The sequence below is a fragment of the Durio zibethinus genome, chromosome 21 (assembly GCF_047325235.1).
Source record: "Durio zibethinus cultivar Kanyao isolate XHJ-2024 chromosome 21, ASM4732523v1, whole genome shotgun sequence".
Classification (NCBI taxonomy): Eukaryota; Viridiplantae; Streptophyta; class Magnoliopsida; order Malvales; family Malvaceae; genus Durio; species Durio zibethinus.
In genome coordinates, this window is record NC_143182.1 from 2,278,405 (window position 1) to 2,298,960 (window position 20,556).

Sequence of the window (20,556 nt, forward strand, 5' to 3'; positions counted from 1 at the left end):
CTCATTCCTCCTAAGAAGGAGGAAATAAAATCGGGGATAAAATGGGAATTAAGTGTTAAAGTGTTCATTAAGTTAATTTAATTGCCATTTCGATTGTGGAGTGCTTGAGCCATACTTTTCAAACTTTGGGTTAAATTAACACATGAACCAAATGCGCCAATCCAAACCCCTAAAACAAAAACAAAATATGTATAATATATTTTTCTGACCTGATCAAATAAGAATCTTACATCAAAGCGACAAGATGGTCTTCAATGAAAAAAAAAAAAAATTACTGTAATAATATAATTAAAAGTTGTATTGATGAAATTACATACAATAATTACAATAATAAGATAAGTGTTTGAATATAAATATATTTAAATAATAAAGTAAAGTGTTATAAAAAAATGATAATTAAATATATTATATTAAAACTTATCTATTATATATTTAATAATTTTGAAATTACTAAATAATTTTAAATTATTAAAATTATTTTATATCAAATAATATTTTTGTTAATAAATAAAAAATTAATATAATTATTTTTATATCAAATAATATTTTTGTTATTAAATATCTGAAAATTATTTTTATGTAAATGTTAATGTTATTTAACAATTAAAACCTTTAAAGTTTTATTTGATAAATAGTAAAACATTATTTTAGATTTAAATAATATATTAGGGGTAACAATTTTGAAATTTGAAGTGAATTGTTGTATTTAGAGACCCTTTCAACATCTATTTATAATAATTATTTTTATTTCTCAAATGCTTGCCACAACTAATAAATTTGTTTATATTAACATCATCATTTATGAAAATTTATAATAAAATACAATTTTAACGAAAAAAATAGTTAAAACGTTTTTCATGGCCTTCGATTGTAATGCATACATTCTCTCGAATTTCTAAAATGCTAACCAAATTTTCATGAGTGTTCATCATTTGCATTGCAACCCCAAAAACATTAACTATCAGGTCCCATTATATAACATAACAGAAATAAGTTTTTCCCTCTTCCTGCAATAGGCTTAAAAACTCTTGTGCCATCATCCTTCAAATCTAACTCAACAACCAACAAAAAAAAAAAGGTTAATAGGAACCAGTACAGCAAAATGAGGTAAATTAACTTACTCATGGACAGTTTCATTGAATTTTTCCTCATCTAGGAACTGTAAAACCAAAAACACCAGCTTCCTACATAAGGAAGACATTGTCCCGGGAAATCGTAGTCACTCTATCTCAAAGATCTAATGTTAAACTAAGAAATTTGTACACTATAACTAACCTAAAAGTCTTACCACGCCAACAAAATCCAACGGTTCATATAAACTCAATGAAATACCCAGAAAATACTTCTTCTTCTGTTCCTTCTACAATTACATAAGAAGAGAAAAAATATGGAAAAGAAACGGGTGTTAGGTTTTTTAGCGAACAAAAATTCATTTAAAGGTCCAATGGAAATGAAAAGTTTTAACAGAGATAAAATAGTCCACTTGATATATCCATGGTTCACCTGACCTTTTCTATCCAGTCCACCACTGAGACTTCAGCGCGGGCCAAAAGCCAACTGCACCACAAATCACGTTATGCATACATGATTCATGTGCGGCTAAGCCAAAAACATGGCCTAAATGCACCTCCCTGCCACAGTACAATCCAAATGGTCCCAAATATGTCATGGTTTTGGGGCGGTTTAATGCAATCAATATCCAGTACACTTTTCACGATAACATGTATTTTCAAATTGTTATATACATGAAAATACAAAATTTAAGATTAAAAAATTTATAAATTATATGAAACGATTCTTCCACGTTAATATATCTCTTTTATTCAAATCATACTATATAATCACATTTAATATTTACACTACCATCAAAAAGTTAACTTTTAAAGTATACTCGTTTATAAATTTGGTGTTTTTTTCTGTTATTGAAACATACAGTTATTTAAAAGTTCAAACACTGGGAACATTTAGAAAGTATATCATCATTTAAACATTTCGCTCCACTTATATACATAAATATATATTCAACGGTTATTATCCAAATGCTATCTTTGTAATTGCTAAACTATTATACAATTTACAACACAATAATTACTTCATTAAATGATAAGAGTGATTTGGAAATATAATCCGTATATATATTTTGATATACTTTATACAAAACAAAGTATAAACACTTTAGCTTACCATGTAAAACAGGCCTGTTCCCTCCTTCAGACTTCAGAGTTCAGTGTCCAACTAAATGGGCTTAAGTTGGGCCTTTCAATGGAACCCAACCCAAGGGGAAATATTTTGGTGTTCCAACGGGGAGAAGTAAACTACAAACCTACTTTCAGGTTTTTTTATTTTTTATTTTCGAAATGCATCATCATCCATTAATAAACTTTCGAGCTGATCATCAGAACCCCATAGGGAAAAAAAAAAAAAAAAAAAAAACTAGTCAAATGTTATTGATACAAAAAGGGGTTTTAATTGGACGTGGCTAAAAAATGTACCAATTGATGGAGAAGTTGCCCAAACTGGCAACCAAAACAAATACAATGGAGCTTCAGTGAAAACCCTCAAAAGTTCTTCGATGCGTAATCATAACATGGAGATATCTAGCATCTGCAAAACTAAGAAAGGCATAGACAAACATTATTTGTCATTGAAGCATAAAATTACTTTAAAAAAATTAAAGCTAGTAGAATATAGGTTTTCTACGTCAATGGAATACATTGACAATACATTGACTCATTTTTCCTCATTCTATACTACTTAGCACAACAGGAGCTACAGTATATGCAGTAAAATAAGATCAAATTGGATGCTATGTGATTGTCTTTCTGACAGTGTAAACTTACTCTAAAGAGTACAGTTACGCTAAGAAGAGAGAGAAACTTTTAGGTGAGTGGTAACTGTGAAAATGCCAACTTGAAGACACTTATGCCTAAGTACCTTCAGTTAATAATTATGTGATTATGGTAGTGGTAACTGCAAAAATGCCAACTTTAAAATGCTTATGCCTAAGTACCTTCAGTTAATAATTATGGGATTATGGTAATTTCTCTTTCGCCTCCTAGCTTTCCTCAAAATTCGTTCAGTCTCTTCCTTTGCTTGCTCTATCAAAACGTTTGCTGTGTCATCTTGGAGAAACAAGTTAAGTTCGGAAAGATGAAGAGAAAAGCAATAAGAACCCTTACAGCTGCAAGTAATAGAATTATGCTATCCATCTGCTCTCAATAAACCATGATAAATCATCTGGTAAAAATAGATGTCTATATCCAGTTTGCATCAGTTGAAATTAAAAAAAAAACATAAAGCAAACCCTTTATGATAGATGCTTTACTTTTTTTAAAAGCTTCAGAATGCATTCAACTGGCTTATTAAATTCTTGTAGCAAGTTAGTGTAGTTAACTTTCAACGAATTAGAGTTTGAATTCCATCTGTCTACATACAGAATGCTGGTCATTAGCAGTAAACCGTGTAAATGCTAATTTAAATATCTGGCAGATCACAGGAGTCTTAGTGTCTGCCTCCGGCAGGGACTTTTAATTAAAAAAAAAAAAAAGGGTTCAAAATGATAACTTACAAGAAAAAAGTGAATCATATAATCTAACTCTCTTATGGAGTTGAGTACCTGTTTCATTGCAATCAAGTAAGCATGAAAAGCCTCCATTGATCTCTTCATCTGATTCAATTAAAATTCCGTATGTTTCCTGCATCAGTCAAGCATAAACAACCCAATGCAGTAAAAAAGCCAAAATATCCTCAAATATCGTGTAACTCATAATATCCTTAAATACACCAGCATATCTCCACAGAACATATGAAGAATAGAAGCCAGGGGATAAGTGGAGGCGAAAAACAAGCCAAATAAGAAGTAAGAACTACCTGTTCAACAGAAGAAACTCCCTTACACTTTTTCTCTTTACAGGTTGCCTTTTCACGTATAGTAGATTGTTTCATTTTCACAGATTTCCAGCCCCCTGATTCAACCTTTGGAGCTTGAGTGGGTTGCTCATAAACTTTTGCAGCTTGACTAGAAGCAAGAGAATATTTTTAGAATTATGAGAAGGCTAGAGAACTTTAAATTTCAAAAGGAAAAACTTTTTCTTAAATCTGCATCACAATGAACACCAGTATCCTTCTATTTGGGATTTCAAAATGATAAATTTTAATATATTATATGTGTTATCTCTTAATGAGAGTCAATAAAAAGGAGGAAAAATATTATATAGTCTAACAGGAGAGCGATGGAGCATATAACTTGTCTGAACAAGCAGAGAAATAACCAAGACTGTATAGTGTGAATATTACATACTTCTTAACTGCCTGAGGCTTGCTTTGTGGAGATGCACAACAGCTGGTAGACTGCATATTCACAAAAAAGAAAATTTTACTGAGCAATTTTATTATCATGAAATGGCTGCTTACAAAATACAGGATGATACCTTCGGTAGAATAGCAGTAGCAACTGGACCTTTTTGGCTGAGAGTCTTTACATTGCAAGCAATTGATGAAAGTAACTACACAATGAAATCAAAGGCTTTCTGTACAAGATGAGAAGCATGGAAGTATGCAAAACAGAAGTCCAATAAATTTGGCAGAAAAAGTTTGTAAATAGGGAAGATTTGGGAACTGTTTGTATTGGGAAAAGGAAATGATGATTGAGACCAGGGAACTGAATGTATCATTTTAAAGTTTAAATGTTCTAAGCATTTTGAACTTCTTCCTTACAGCATAATACATGCCTTTATTTCGTCGGTGAAGGTGTTGCAAAGCTCATTTCGTAATTTGAGTAGAGAAGCTTCCGTCTGTTCTGGTAATGCAGAAAGCACCAAGAAGATCTGTTGTAATTTGTCTCGATATATATCCGTGTTTAGTTGCTCTGATATGGCTTTCATGCCACCATCAAGGCTGGCTTTGATATCTTCTTGTCCCTTGTTCTGTTTACCATATCTCAGTTGTCTTGAAAGTATATATTTATGGATGCTTTTAACAACGAGGCTAGTCAATTTACAAAGTAAAAAGAGCATAATGATGTGTTGTTACCATTAGCTTTAGGGAGGTATCTTCAGAAATCAACTTCTGTCGTATCCCTTCCACTGAAATAAAAATGATAAGAAACGTCATTTAACAAGATAAGTTCACAGGCTACAAAATTGTTCATTCTTTAGTAACTTCACACTATTCTTCTTTCAAAACAAACCCTACATGATGGAATAAAATACTTCACAAAATCTAAATTAAGGACTTTTTTCAGTAGTTACTTACTGCACTAATGAAGATCAAGTTTCATGACGAAAAATAGTTTTTATTGCCTTATATCAAATTATATTTTTTAGAACTACAGAAGATAGAGCTTCAGTTTTCTCCTTTGTTTCCATATCTTGGATTGACAGGCCTATAACAATCTTATGCAGACAAACAAGCTAATAATAGTTATAACCATAAATCAATAGGATTTTGTAACCTTAAGGAACTCAATGACTCACTTTCCAGCAATACTTCTTTTGTTCCTTTATTCACTTGCATTACATCACTCTGAACAGAATCCAAGATCATTCCAAATCTGTTTAATGAAGTTTCAATCATTGAAAGCCGGCGCTCAAGTTCTTCAGATGTTTGAACTGGTCAGACAAATAAAATATTCAGCATCCATCCATAGCCATAACATAACAAAATGTGTTTCAAAAGCTTAATTAAGGTACTCAAAGGAAAGATCATAAAACTGGTTATTCTAAACATAAGCCTTACTTGCACTAATACGATTAAATAATAAACTTACATCTATGTTCTGGAGCAGAAGCAGAATTCCATTTGCGTATTAGGTTGGTGGAAGGTCTAGAAATTGGCATTTGACTATCTTCTCTTGTAAAGTTGGTTGAAGGCAAGCAAGAAAGCTTCTTCCCAGTATTCTCTCGTTCTTGAGAACAAAATCTCTGCAAAGATGAAGTACAAGACAACAAATTTTTTCCGGTTTTATTGAGATTTACATTGCGAAATAAATGCAGGAAAAAGCAAAGGAGATGAGATTCAACCTGATCAGTTGTCACGACTTCATCGAGTGAGTTCTGTGAGATCTGGGAAAACAAGGCATGTTGAGATGAAATCCCCTGTGAGAATGACTGTTGCGATAGCTGCGATCTAAGCTGTGATGGTTGTGGTCCACTCGGAGCCAGGCTCGATCTCCTTCAGATATATTAGCATAATCAAACAAAGTAAGCCAATTTGAAAATTTAACTCTCAGGTCTTGGATGATGATAATCTTGAAATTGACTAAAGATGATTTTCGTTGCCAAATAAAAAGTCGTATATAAACGTTATTTCCTTAAAAGAAGTACGAAGAAAAAAAATTAAACTCAGAAATTTGAAAAAAAAAATTCCCTCCAGTCAAACAGGTCTTTGAATATTCGAAAGGGAATTGATCTCCTTTAAAAAAACTAAGAAAATTGACATAAATGAACTAGAGATTCGTATTCTGAGGAAAACCTATGAAGAAGATTAAGATCATCTCTACTCTTCCATATAGTTTGAGAAAACCGCAAAATAGACTCGATTAAGCTCCATAATTGTATTTTCCTAATAATATCAAACCTTCACGATTGATATAGTTTAATTGATTTATCATATTATGTATTTTCTCGGGAAACAAATGATGATAATTTGTGTTGAAAACAAACCTTGTATGAGGAGGAAGAACAGAGATGGAGCTGAGATCGCAGGCTTTGTTGATCTTCAACTTCATTTATACCGAAATCGCTGAATCTTTTAGAGAAGGAATTCAAGCCTTAATTTTCCGAAACCCTAAAAAATTCGTTCGGATTTTTCTGTTTTTTTCTCTTTATGAATGTGATCGTTGGATTTTGAATTATCTAATAGATTGAGAAACAGGAAGAGAGAGAGAGAGAGAGAGAGTTGTCAGTTACAAAAAGAAAAGGCTCTTAAGGGAATGAAACGATGACGCTTAATACAGAGGATGGCGGGAAAGGGTTGAAGGGGACTGAATGTGTTTGGGTCCGGACTCAAGAGCAATTTGACCCAATGCTGGGTCCAAATATTCTATCTTTAGGACCAAGCCCGACTTGAGCCCGTTTTCAGATTTCTTTTTTTTATTATTATTATTTTTTTTAATAGCATATCTTAATAAAAAAAATGACAAACTCTACGTAAAGACAACTTTTATTTTGAAACTTCGATATTTTTGGATGGAATCCATTTGAGAACATTAATTTGCAATTGAAATTTAAATATATAATTTAGAGATAATTAAAAATTATATTCTTCGATTAGTATTCTAAGCAAAATCTTTTCTAAATTTTAATTTTGAAGATATTGATGGGTTTTATTTTATCATTTCTATAATTTTCGGCTGCAATAGAAGAAGTATGGTCAAAACCGTGGTCAATTACACGTAATCACTCCAATAATTTTAGCATTTAAGCGATTATGTCAAGATAATATTATATGCAATCATCTCATACATTCATTATTTTTTTTAGGAATTTAAGTAAAAATACTAATATATGAGTTATAATATAATTTTTCATATGTTATGTGAGTATATGAAATGAGTGTATTAATTGAATTTATATAAACTTTTTTTCAATTTCATTATCATCATGCCAAATATTGGTTATCGGTGTAGGAAATATGAGTTATTGAAGACTTGACGCCAAAGATTAAAGACAATTACATAAGATTATTGAATTTTTGACCAACTCTAATCAACCATAAAATCACTCGAAATTTTGGAATTATTAATTATATATTGTTAACTGATTCTGTTATTATTTATTGTCATGATTCAAATAAATATGCTCTAACATCTTGTGAAAGATTCTTTTAAGGCATCAATCTCTCCACATCCAAATTAAATTAATAAATTTAAATATTTTCAAAGTTTATAATTATAAGATACTTTGTTGATGTTGTTATAAAATAGTCTAAAAGAAAGTTCAGACAACAAAATTGTAATTAAATTTTTGTATCATTTTCGTCATATGTCACATATTTTTTTTAAATTCTTGTAGTTCGCACCAAAATTTTTAAACAGTTTTAGAGAAAAAACTTTGTACCACATCTAAATTTTTCTTTTTATATCTAATAATATTTTAAAATCTCTTTCGGTGATATTGAAAATGAATTATGACATGCTTAAAAACAATAAATATATTGTTAAAATAAGTTATCCCACATCTAATAAATTTTTAATTTCTTGTAATCCTATATTCAAGTTGAGCATTTTTATTTATACCAAATTAATTTAAAGTTTGATGTTTAACATGGTATAGAGTTATAATTTTCTTCTGTTGTCATTTTTAAATCTATCATGTGATAGGTTTCTTTCATCTCCGCCTACACGCGATAAAGGCATGTTAAAGTGGATTATCGCACATCTAATAAATATCAAATATCATGTAGTCTTATATTCAGGTTGGATCCCTTCACTTACAATCAATTTATTTTAAGTTTGATACTTAACACGGTATCAGAGTCAATATTTTTTTCTGTTATCATTTTCAAATCTATCACGTAATAAGCTTCTTTTATCTCCGCTTATATGTGATAAGATCATATTAAAGTGAGTTATCCTACATCTAATAAATATCTAATTTTTTATAGTCTTATATTCAAGTCAAACCTCTCAATTTATAGTCAATTAATTTTAAGTTAGATACTAAACACATATGATAATATAACTATCTATTTAATCTAATTTAAAACTTTAACAAAATAAAAATATTAAAAAATAGTAGTTCAGATAATCTCATTTGATTTTTGATACCCAAATTGCTTTAAGTCATTGAGAGTTAATGAACAAGTCTCTTGTTCCTTTAGGAACCTATACTTGTCTAATTTTAAATGAAACTTTTCTTTTAATATGACAAGTATGTATAATATGACCATAAAAATTATAAAAATTATATTTAATCATTTTAGCACTTAAACTCTTATCTAAAAACTATTGTTTTTCATTCATCAAAACATCAAATTTCTTTTTTCAAATCAAAATTTTATTTTTCTAAATTTTCATACATATTCTGAGAGATTTCAAAATCTATTTTCAAATTTTCATTTTTTTTTTCAAAACATTTTTTGCATTCATTAAAAACTCATTTTCTACATTTAACTTTGAAATCATTTTCTTATATTTCCTCTTTATTGATTCACATTCAATATATAACTCATTATAAGCATCTTACAATTCATCAAATGCATATAAATTTTAATCAATAGAATTAGAGATTACCTCTGGATCTTCAAAAGCCACGAGACATGATGCATTTCGATTTTATTGTTATTTTTCATATATTTCATCTAACTTTTCTCATATCTCATTTGATGTTGGACACTTTGATACCAATAAATTTGCGATAGTCAAGAGCTTCATATAGTAAGCACTTGACCTTGGCATCATCCATTACTTGTCTCATGTAGTTTGCCTTATTTGAAGAAATTTCAAGCCATTTTTTAAATCACATTCCAAGCTCTAAAATATTTGGTCATTATAAACATCTTTATCCTCATTTTCCATTCATAAAATTTAAATTTATCAACCATAGAAGCTTTAAGAACTTTCTCGCCATTTTAAAATCAAAATTGAGCCATATGATATTTACTCAATGTGGTTAAACCTATAAAAAAGAGACTAAAGCTCTTACACCAATTGTTAACTTTTTACGTGAGATAGTGATCCAAAAGAAGGTGAATTAAATTTCTTCAAATTCTTCTCAAACAATGATTTCAATATAGTTGAATGAAAATTAAAATAATAAGTAATTTTGATGAAAATATAATGTAAAAAATAATAATTAATGAACCTAAAATAAAATATAAACAACAATAAATTGTAAGAAGTTAGGCATAGAGAAATCAAACATAATGATTTATAGAGGTTCGGTCATTCTTCACAAGACACCTACGTCTTCTCTTATTGGTTGTCCACACTAAGGTTCAATCCACTATTCTTTAAATTGAAAATATAATATATATTTTTCTTTCTAAGGCTTAAGATAAAAACCTCTATCTTTTATAATATTTTACCCAATCTCATTACAAAGCTCTCAAAATAATACATCACCTCTTGTTCTCTTCCACCTTTGTATATCAAAGGTGATTTTGTAAACAATAGAATAACCTCTCTAAGGCTAAGTGTTTGCTAAGTTTAAGTACAAGAAAATGATGAATGAGCAACAAATATAATTTGAATATAATAAATACAAAGATATAAACTTTGAAGCTCTAAAAACTCTTGATTATTGAGAGAATGAAAATATGACTTGTTGGCTCTTACTCTCTTGATTCATTAATCTTCTTGATGTGTTAGAGTGCCCAATTTACAGTGAAATTGAAGAATTAGCCATTGGAAAAGCTTATGAAGTGAAAGTAGTCATTGAATCATTGATAAAATAGTCGTTGGAGATGTCTTTGTCTATGAAATGATCGATTGGTTCATGTTTTGAACCAATTTACGCTTGAAAATAGCCTAATCGATCGATCCCTTTATGTAAGAGATCGATTGGTTAAGCAGGTGATTGATCTATATTTAAGGTGATCGATCTTTTCTTCATGTTTTTTACCCAATGAGCTTTCTGTATAAAAAATCAATCGATCCCTTCTAGAGGGGATTAATCATGTCCATATTGGGTGGTAGTCTCTTGTTTTGCACTTTACTTACTACTTTAATCATATATTGAGTTATACAAATCCAAATCATAAACAATTTGAAGATTTAGAAACTAAACTTAAATGGTTTTCTATCCATATAAATTTAATGACCTAATTCATTGTGTATGAATTATAGTAAATTTTCAAATCTACCATTTTGTGTAATTTTTAGACAACTGCAGAGTATTTAGTAAAAATTCAAAATCTTTTTTTTTTAAATTTAGATTTTGATTTTGTTTGATCCATTAGAAAGTAGACTCAAAAATATTTTCAATCATATAAAATTCAAGTATTAAAACTTTATGAATTAATACAGAAAAATAAAATAAGTTTAATGTTAGAAAACTTTGTTATTGTAAAATAATTTTCTTAAGCTAATCTATTTCTCAAAACCAATATTATCAAAATTATATTAAGTCAAAAATGAATGAGTTTACTTTAAAAACAACAATTAGACTTTCATTTAAGCTCAAATAAATAATCTTTAAAGATAGATTTTGTTTGATAAATATGAAAACAAATAAATGTTTGTTTATACTTTGAAAAATATATTATTTATTTAGTACCAAAATATAAAACTTAAGAACATGTATTAAATAAATCTTTTTCAAAATCTTGATCAAGTTTATTTAGCTTAATGTTTTATTATTTCAAAATAATTATCAATTCAAGGCTAACACGATTAATATAAAAGAGAAATATTTAATATTTTCCTATTTGGTCCGAACATTTTCACCTTGATACTTACAATATGTCATTGTAAAATTTCATACTTAAATGAAAACATAAATTATATGAAATATGGTGGTAGGTCCTTCTAAAATGAGTATTACCTTATAGGTATTACAAATAATCTCCCTCTTCGAATAAATCATATATGCGATAGTTTATATTTTATGAATAAGCTTCAAATGCTTATTATAGGTTCTTACAAAATATTTGTCATTCTCAAATAGATATGTATATGAAAAACTTAAATGAAAAAACAAATTAATCACTCGAAGTTTCAAAATACATAAAATTCAATAGGAATAGACTAAATTTAAATAAGTTCTATTTGCATTACATGGTCATTGGACAACTTCTGTGGCATGCCTTTCATTAAAGGATCCACAATTATCAATTCAGTACTAATGTTTTCAATAAACAACTCGTTTATTTTGACATGCTCTTTTAAAACTAAGTACTTTATGTCAATATGTTTACTTCAACCTTCACTTTTATTATTCATATCAACTTCAATTTTATTATATTACTACATAAAAAATATTACGGTGTTTATCATGCATACAGTGTATGTATTATATATTTAAAATATATATCTTTATTTATTTTAATATATTTTTTTTGGGGTACATTTCTTATTAATGTCTTAATCATTGATTATATTAGACAAGAGAGCTTAATTTTTTTCAAAATGGCCCTATTTTGCTTGTTAAATTCATAGAAAAATCAAACATCTTCATCTAATATTCTAAGTAAAATTTGTATTAAATTTTAACTTTGAAAATATTAATAGGTTTTATTTTGTCATTTTTATAATTTTTGTCTACAATTTATAGGTACATTTCTTATCAGTGTCTTAATCATTGATTATATTAGACAAGAGAGCTTAATTTTTTCAAAATGGCCCCATTTTGCTGGTTAAAATCATAGAAAAATCAAATATTTTAATCTAATATTCTAAGCAAAAACTGTATTAAATTTTTAACTTTGAAAATATTAATGGGTTTTATTTTGTCATTTTTATAATTTTTTGCTATAATTGGAGAAATATGGTCAAAACCGTGTCTTATTACGCGTACTCATTCTAATAGTACTTGGCATTTAAGAGATTGTGTCAAGACAATATCATTTGCATTCATGTCGTACATTTATTACTTATTCCAAAAATTTAAGTGAAAATACTAATATAAGCTATAATATTATTGTTGTAGGAAATATGAGTTATTGAACACTTGAAGCCCAATATTAAAGATAATTAAGTTAGATAATTGGATTTTTTACCAACTATAATATACCATTAAAAACTTGAAAATTTGGAATTATTAATTATATATTGTTAACTGATTCTATCATTATTTATTTTCATAATTCAAATATATATGCACTAGCATCCTATGGAAGATTTTTTTTATTTAAGGCATTAGTCTCACTACATCCAAATTAAGTTAATAAATTCAAATATTCTCAAAATTTATAATCATAAGACATTTGTTGACGTTCTTATAAAATAGTCTAAAAGAAAAATTTTGGCAAAACAAATTTTGTAATTAAATTTTCATACTTAAACGAAAAGACAAATTACATGAATCATGATGATAGGTCCCTTTTCAAATAAATCATATGTGTGATACTTTATATTTTATGAATAAGCCTTAATTACTTATTCTAAGTCTTCACAAAATATTTGTCATTCTCAATTAGATATGTATACGAAAAACTTAAAACAAAAGATAAATTAATTACTAAGAGTTTTAAAACATATAAAGTCTAATAGGAACAAACTGAACTGAAATAAGTTCCATTTTCATTACATAATCCTTTATGTTGATGTGTTTACTTAGACTTTCACTTTTATTATTCATATCAACTTCAATTATATTATATTACTACATAAAAAAAGTTATGGTATTTATCATGCATACAGTGTATGTATTATATATTTAAAATATATATATCTTTATTTTTTTCAATATCCTTATCTTTTTGGGTACATTTCTTATCAATATCAATCATTGATTATATCTTTATTTCTTTCAATATAGTTGTTTTATTTTTTTTGTTACACTTCTTATCAATGTCTTTTTCATTGATTATATTAGAAAAAAGAGCTTAATTTTTTTCAAAATGGGCCCATTTTGTTGGTTAAAATCATTAAAAATCAACGATCTGCATCGAATATTCTAGCAAAATTTATATTAAATTTTAACCTTGAAAGTATTGATGGGATTTATTTTCTCATTTTTATAATTTTTTGCTATAATTGGAGAAATATAGTCAAAATTGTGTCTTATTACGCGTAAACTTGATAATTTGAAACATAACATGAAAACGATACGAATGAAAACCACAAAGATAACATGTCTTAAATTTTTAAAAAAATCATAAATAGGTTTAATAAAACTAAAAAATTATTTTATATTTTTGTATGGACATGAACTATGACATAAATTTTTGTGTAAAACAATAAGAATAAAGTATTTTACTTGACATGGTGATACGAATCAGATTTAATTATGCATACTCATTCTAATAGTACTTAGCATTTAACAAATCGTGTCAAGACAATATTATTTGCACCCATCTCATGCATTTATTGTTTATTCAAAAAGTTTAAGTGAAAATATTAATATGAGCTATAATATAAGTTTTTGGTAATGTTTGGTAAATTATGGATGGAATAGGATAATAATCATTATATATTCTGTTTGGTTTATATCTAAATAAAACGGATATAATTATAAGGATGATAATAATTTTATTGATATAGGATGATTAATTCTTCAAAAAGTAGATAGAATTATTTTTAATTCATGAGATTGAACTTATATATCATATTATACTCTTAAAAATTTTATCAATAATTTTAATTGTATAAAATTTAAAAAATAATAATTTTGATTAATAAATAAATTATTTTATCTAATATTTACATATATCAACTACAATATATGATGATATTATTTAATTTAATCATATTTATAATATCATTTTATTTTATCTTATCATAATCATATATATCAAACACATCTTTTATATATTACACGAGTGCACTAAATGAATTTATATAACCTTTTTCCAATTCCATCATCATCATGCAAATAGTGGTTATTGGTTTACCAAAGGTGAGGCATTGAAGACATGATGCCCAGGTTTAAAGGTAATCTAGAAAATAGAATTCTGACCAACTCCTATCTACTATTAAAAAAACTTGGAATTATTAATTATATATTGTTAACTTATTCTATCCTTATTTATTGTCAAATAGACATGATTCAAAGATACATGCACTAGCATCTTATGGAATATTCTTCTATTTAAGACATTAATCTTACTACATCCAAATTGAGTTAATAAATTCAAATATTCCCAAAGTTTATAATCATAAGACATTTGGCAAAAAATTTTGTAATTAAATTTTTGTATCATTTTTGAAATGTATCATATATTTTTAGAAAAATTTATTTCTACCATCATATCAAATGAATTTTAAAAAATGAAATATTTTGGCCTTTCAAAAATAAAATGGAGTCAACATCTCTCATTTATTTGGAAAAATTTTTTTTTTCCTTTTAAATATCATATGCTAATTCATACATTATGAAAGCATGACATGAAGAAAATATATTTAAATTTCAATCTTGAGAAAGAAACAAATTGAATCAATCAGAGAGAATAGTCTAAATATTTTTATTCAATTTAAAAAAAAAAAAGGACGGATACTATTTGTTTGAAAATGTGTTGATGGACGTGAAGGGGGGTGGTTACTACAGGTGGCAAATTATTATATTATTTAATAAAAAATATTATAGTGTTTATCACACATCCAATGTATGTATTATATATTTAAAATTAGATTATAATACGTGTGATACAAGAAATAATTTTATTTATTTAATATAAATAAATATAAATATATAAATTAATTTTTTAAAATTATATTCAAATCTTAAAAATTCATAGTATAAATAAAATTTTTATATATTGACTTGTTATTAAAAATAAATTTTTTGAAAATAGCAAGAAAAAATTATGTCTTTTTTTTATATTTTTGTTTACAATAATATTTATATACCTGTGAGATTATATCAAACAAAAATAAAATTATTTTTTTAAAATAAAAATATATATTATTAAATGATAAATTAAATAATAAAAGAAGCATTAACATACTTTCACTTTAGTAATCTTAACTAAATTATTTTGTAAAATATGAAAAATATTATAAATATGTAAAAAAAGAAAAAATAAATTAAAATTTTATTTTTTTTTTCATAAGAATGAAATTGTAATAATAATAAAATATATCTTGAAAAAAGTTATAAATAAAAAAATAAATTATAATAGTAATAGAATATATCTTGAAAAAATATTACTAAAAAAATAAAAAAAATTAATGTATAACATATTACATTTACATTCTTAAATTTGTAGAAAAATTTTTTAGTGATAATTAATATTAAATAGATAATTTTTAAATTAATTTTTTTAAAATTTAAAATGGATATGATAAGTGATACAGATAATATTAAAGTTTTTGCCTTTATTTGAACTATAAATCTGATAATTATAGTTTAAATGGATAAAATGATTTTGATGATCTTATTATTTAAAAATTTAAAATGAAAATTTTTTAAATTTTCAAAATCTTAAATAAACTTGCTTGAATTTTTAATGTCTTATGTAAATTTTTAAAAAATATAATTTTTTAAATCAAGATAAAAAAATATTATTGAAATATTTAGATAAATTTAATCTTTATAATTTTTAAACATATTTGAAAGATTATGATAATTAAATAATTTTTTAAATAAGGCTATTTGGTAAACAAGTAAATTTATATTATAAAAATAAAATACATGTTTCATATTTTTTATTTTTTATTTTAAAAAATATATCACTAAATTGATTATATTAGACAAAAAAGCTTAATTTTTTCAAAATGACCCCATTTTGCTGGTTAAAATCATAGAAAAATCAAACATCTTTATCTCATATTCTAAGTAAAATCTGTATTAAATTTTAACTTTGAAAATATTAATGGGTTTTATTTTATCATTTTTATAATTTTTGTCTACAATTGGAGAAATATGGTCAAAACCATGTCTTATTGCGTGTACTTGTTCTAATAGCACTTGGCATTTAAGAAATCGTGTCAAGACAATATCATTTGCACTCATCTCATACATTTATTGCTTATTCCCAAAATTTAAGTGAAAATACTAATATGAGCTATAATATTATGTATCATCATCATGCAAAATATTGGTTTTTGTTATAGGAAATGTGAGTTATTGAAGACTTAAAGCCCAAGATTAAAGATAATTAATTTAGATAACTGAATTTTTTTACCAACTATAATCTACCATAAAAACCTTGGAAATTTGGAATTATTAATTATATATTGTTAACTGATTCTATCATTATTTATTTTCATAATTAAAATATATATGCACTAGCATCCTATAGAAGATTCTTTTATCTAAGGTATCAATGTCACTACATCCAAATTAAGTTAATAAATTCAAATATTCTCAAAGTTTATAACTATAAGACATTTGTTGACGTTCTTATAAAATAGTTTAAAAGAAAGATTCTGATAAAAAAATTATAATTAAAATTTCATATCACTTTCGTTATATATCACCTATTTTTAGAAAAATTTATCTTGTAGTTTGCACCAAAATTTTTTGGACAATTGTGGGGAAAAAACACTGTACCACATTTGAGTTTTCATTTTAAATCTAACAAGATTTTAAAATCTTTTTGGTTGATATTGAAAATGAACTATAACAAACAAATGATAACCATCTGTTCATCTAATTTAAAACTTCAATAAAGTAAAAATATTTAAAAAAAATACTTACTCATTTTCTAAGATAATGCATTGAAAAAGCTAAAAGAAAAAAAGTTATCGAGCAATTATTTGATTGTTAATAAATCAATTATTGATCCAAGTTAAAAGGACTAAAAAGCAATCTGTCAGATTTTTTTTCTAATATAATCGTTGCTTTTTTTTTTTTTCCCTTCATGAAATATTGAAAATCATTAATAACTAAAATATTTTAGTAATGCAATGAAAGAAAATTTCCTCACAGCGTGATATCGTTTGATAAATAAACTTTTAAAATATTTAAATTTATTCTATCTTGATATTAAATGAACTTAAAAAAATAAAATGAGTAGAACATGTTGTAAACTTATTAACTAAATTATTTATAAAAGATACAGAGATTAAACAACGAAAATAGAAAGCGTATTTTCAGCCATAAATTTTTAAATGAAATTAAAACCTTTCAAGTCTTTTAATTTAGAACAACCACGTTAGATGGTACTATACTATTTCTAATTCCATAAATTAGGGATCTGATGGGTGGTATTATACTATTACTTATTGCATAAATTAGGAACCTATTGGGTGATTATTTATAGACTATTTTCATTAAAGAAACAATTAACACTTACACCATAGATTTCGTAAAAATAGCGACGAACCATATCAAATTTCAAATACATATTAGATATATTTCAAATTCAAATTAATATAAAAGAGAAATATCTAATATTTTCCCATTTAGTTCAATACTTACAATATGATATTGTAAAATTTCATACTTAAACGAAAAGATAAATTACATGAATCATGACAATAGGTTATTTTCAAACAAGTATCATCTTTCATGTATTACAAATAATTTCTCTTTTCGAATAAATCATAAATGTGATACTTTATACTACATGAATAAGCCTTAATTGCTTATTTTAGGTCCTTACAAAATAGTTGTCATTCTTAAATAGATATGTATACAACAAACGTAAAGGAGAAGACAAATTAATCACTCAGAGTTTCAAAATACGTAAAGTTTAATAGGAACATATTGAACTAAAATAAGTTCCATTTGTATTACATTATCCTTTAACAACTTTCATGGCATGCCTTTCATTAAAGGATCTGCAATTATCAATTCAATACTAATGTGTTCAATAAAAAACTCGTTTGATTTGACATGGCCTTTTAAAGCTATTTACTTTATGTCGATATGTTTACTTCGACTTTCACTCTTATTATTCATATCAACTTCAATTATATTATATTACTACATAAAAAAATTGTTATGGTATTTATCATTCACACAATGTATGGATTATTTATTTAAAATATATATATCTTTATTTCTTTCAACATCCTTATTTTTTTGGGTACACTTTTTATCAGTGTCAATCATTTATTATATCTTTATTTCTTTCAATATACTTGTTTTTTTAGGGGTACACTTCTTATCAATGTCTTATTCATTGATTATATTGGACAATAGAGCTTAATTTTTTCAAAATGGCCCACTTTTTCTGGTTAAAATCATAGAAAAATCAATGATCTTCACCTAATATTCTAAGCAAAATTTGTATTAAATTTTAACCTTGAAAATCTTGATGGGTTTTATTTTCTCATTTTTTTTAATTTTTGGCTACAATTGGAGAAATATGGTCAAAGCCGTGTTTAGTTACGCGTAAACTTGACAATTTAAAATACGACATAATAACATGATATAAAAATGATACAAATAAAATATACGAATATAACATGTTTTAAAATTTTAGAAAAATCATAAATAGATTTAATAAAATCAAAAATTTATATTTTATATTTTTGTATTGACACGAATTATGACGTACAATTTTTATATAAAACATGATAAGAATATAGTTTTTTACACAATACGATGACACGAATTATTAGGTTTAATTATGCGTACTCATTCTAATAATATTTAGCATTTAAGATATCGTGTTAAGACAATATTATTTGCACTCATCTCATACATTCATTGCTTATTCCAAAAGTTTAAGCGAGAATACTAATATCTATAATATAAGTTTTTGGTAATGTTTGGTAGATGATGGATGGGATATGATAATAATCATTATGTATTGTATTTGATTTGTATCTAAATAAATGAATAGAATTTTAAGGAGTATAATCATATTCTTAGTATATGATAATTCATTTCTCAAAAAGTAGAGATAATTATTTTTAATCAATGAGATTAAATTTACATATCTTATTATACCTTTTAAAAATTTCATCAATAATTTAAATTATATAAATTCTTAAAAATGATAATTTTGATCAATAAATAAATTATTTTATCTAATCTTTATACATATCAAATACAAGATATGATGTTATTATTTAATATAATATTTTTATAATATTATTTTATCTTATTTTATTATAATTATGTGTACCAAATATATATTTTTATGTATTATATGAATATATTAAATGAATTTATATAACCTTTTTCCAATTCCATCATCATCATGAAAATGGTGGTTATTGGTGTAGGAAAGGTGAGGCATTGAAGAAGCGAAGCCCAAGTTTAAAGATAATCTAGAAAATAGAATTTCTGACCAACTCCAATCTACCATAAAAAAAAAAAAAACTTGGAATTATTAATTATATAGTGTTAACTGATTCTATCCTTGTTTATTGTCAAATAGACATGATTCAAAGACACATGCACTAGCATCTTATGGAATATTCTTTTATTTAAGGCATCAATCTTATTACATTTGTTGACATTGTTATAATATAATTTAAAAGGAAGATTCTGGCAAAAAATTTTGTACTTAAATTTTTGTATCATATTTGAAATGTATCATGTATTTTTAGAATTTATTTTGTAGTTTGCACCAAAATTTGTAGACAAGTATAGAGAAAAAACATTGTATCGAATCTGAGTTTTTTTTTTTTTTTTAATTTAATAATATTTTAAAATATTTTTTTATGATATTGAAAATGAACTATAACAAGCCTAAAAACAACAAACATATAATACCATAACCATCTGTTCAACTAATTTAAAAGTTGAACAAAGTAAAACTAGTAAAAAAAATACCAGCTCATTTTCTAAGATAGTGCATGGTCAAAGGTTATCCAGCATCTATTTGATAGTCAATAAATCAATTATTGATCCAAGTTAAAAGGAAGAGAAAGCAATCAATGAGTAAATTCTAAGCAATCTGTCAGATTTTTTTTTTCTAACATAATTATTGCTTTTTTTTTTCTCTCCAATGAAATATTCAAAATCATTAATAATTTAACATTCACTTGACAACACAACAAGAGAAAATTTTATTACTTAGTGATATTGTTTAATAATTCAACCTTTGAATGTTCGT

The 20,556-nt window shown here is 25.7% G+C and overlaps 1 protein-coding gene across 15 annotated transcripts; it reads right to left on the bottom strand.

Moving 5' to 3' along the window:
* Positions 1-1,389: 1,389 nt before the first annotated feature.
* Positions 1,390-6,936, bottom strand: LOC111304737 (putative recombination initiation defects 3). Of its 15 annotated transcripts, XR_016331433.1 has the most exons (14): positions 6,663-6,929; positions 6,021-6,171; positions 5,768-5,921; positions 5,475-5,609; positions 5,032-5,084; positions 4,731-4,925; positions 4,431-4,505; positions 4,301-4,350; positions 3,871-4,018; positions 3,617-3,695; positions 3,011-3,122; positions 2,493-2,612; positions 2,185-2,388; positions 1,390-1,631 (listed from the first exon to the last, which is right to left on the bottom strand). XR_016331433.1 is itself a non-coding variant. In XM_022901617.2 (12 exons), the coding sequence occupies exons 1-11, from the start codon at positions 6,725-6,727 to the stop codon at positions 3,013-3,015; spliced, it is 1,191 nt and encodes a 396-aa protein (XP_022757352.2). In that variant the 5' UTR covers positions 6,728-6,932; the 3' UTR covers positions 2,448-2,612; positions 3,011-3,012. The 15 variants fall into 15 exon arrangements, 9 of the variants coding, with proteins under 9 accessions (XP_022757352.2, XP_022757351.2, XP_022757350.2 ...); XR_016331436.1 differs by lacking the exon at positions 1,390-1,631 and having other exon boundaries at positions 2,017-2,388; positions 3,011-3,098; positions 6,663-6,936; XR_016331438.1 differs by lacking the exon at positions 1,390-1,631 and having other exon boundaries at positions 2,017-2,388; positions 2,493-2,604; positions 3,011-3,181; positions 6,663-6,932.
* Positions 6,937-20,556: the final 13,620 nt, after the last annotated feature.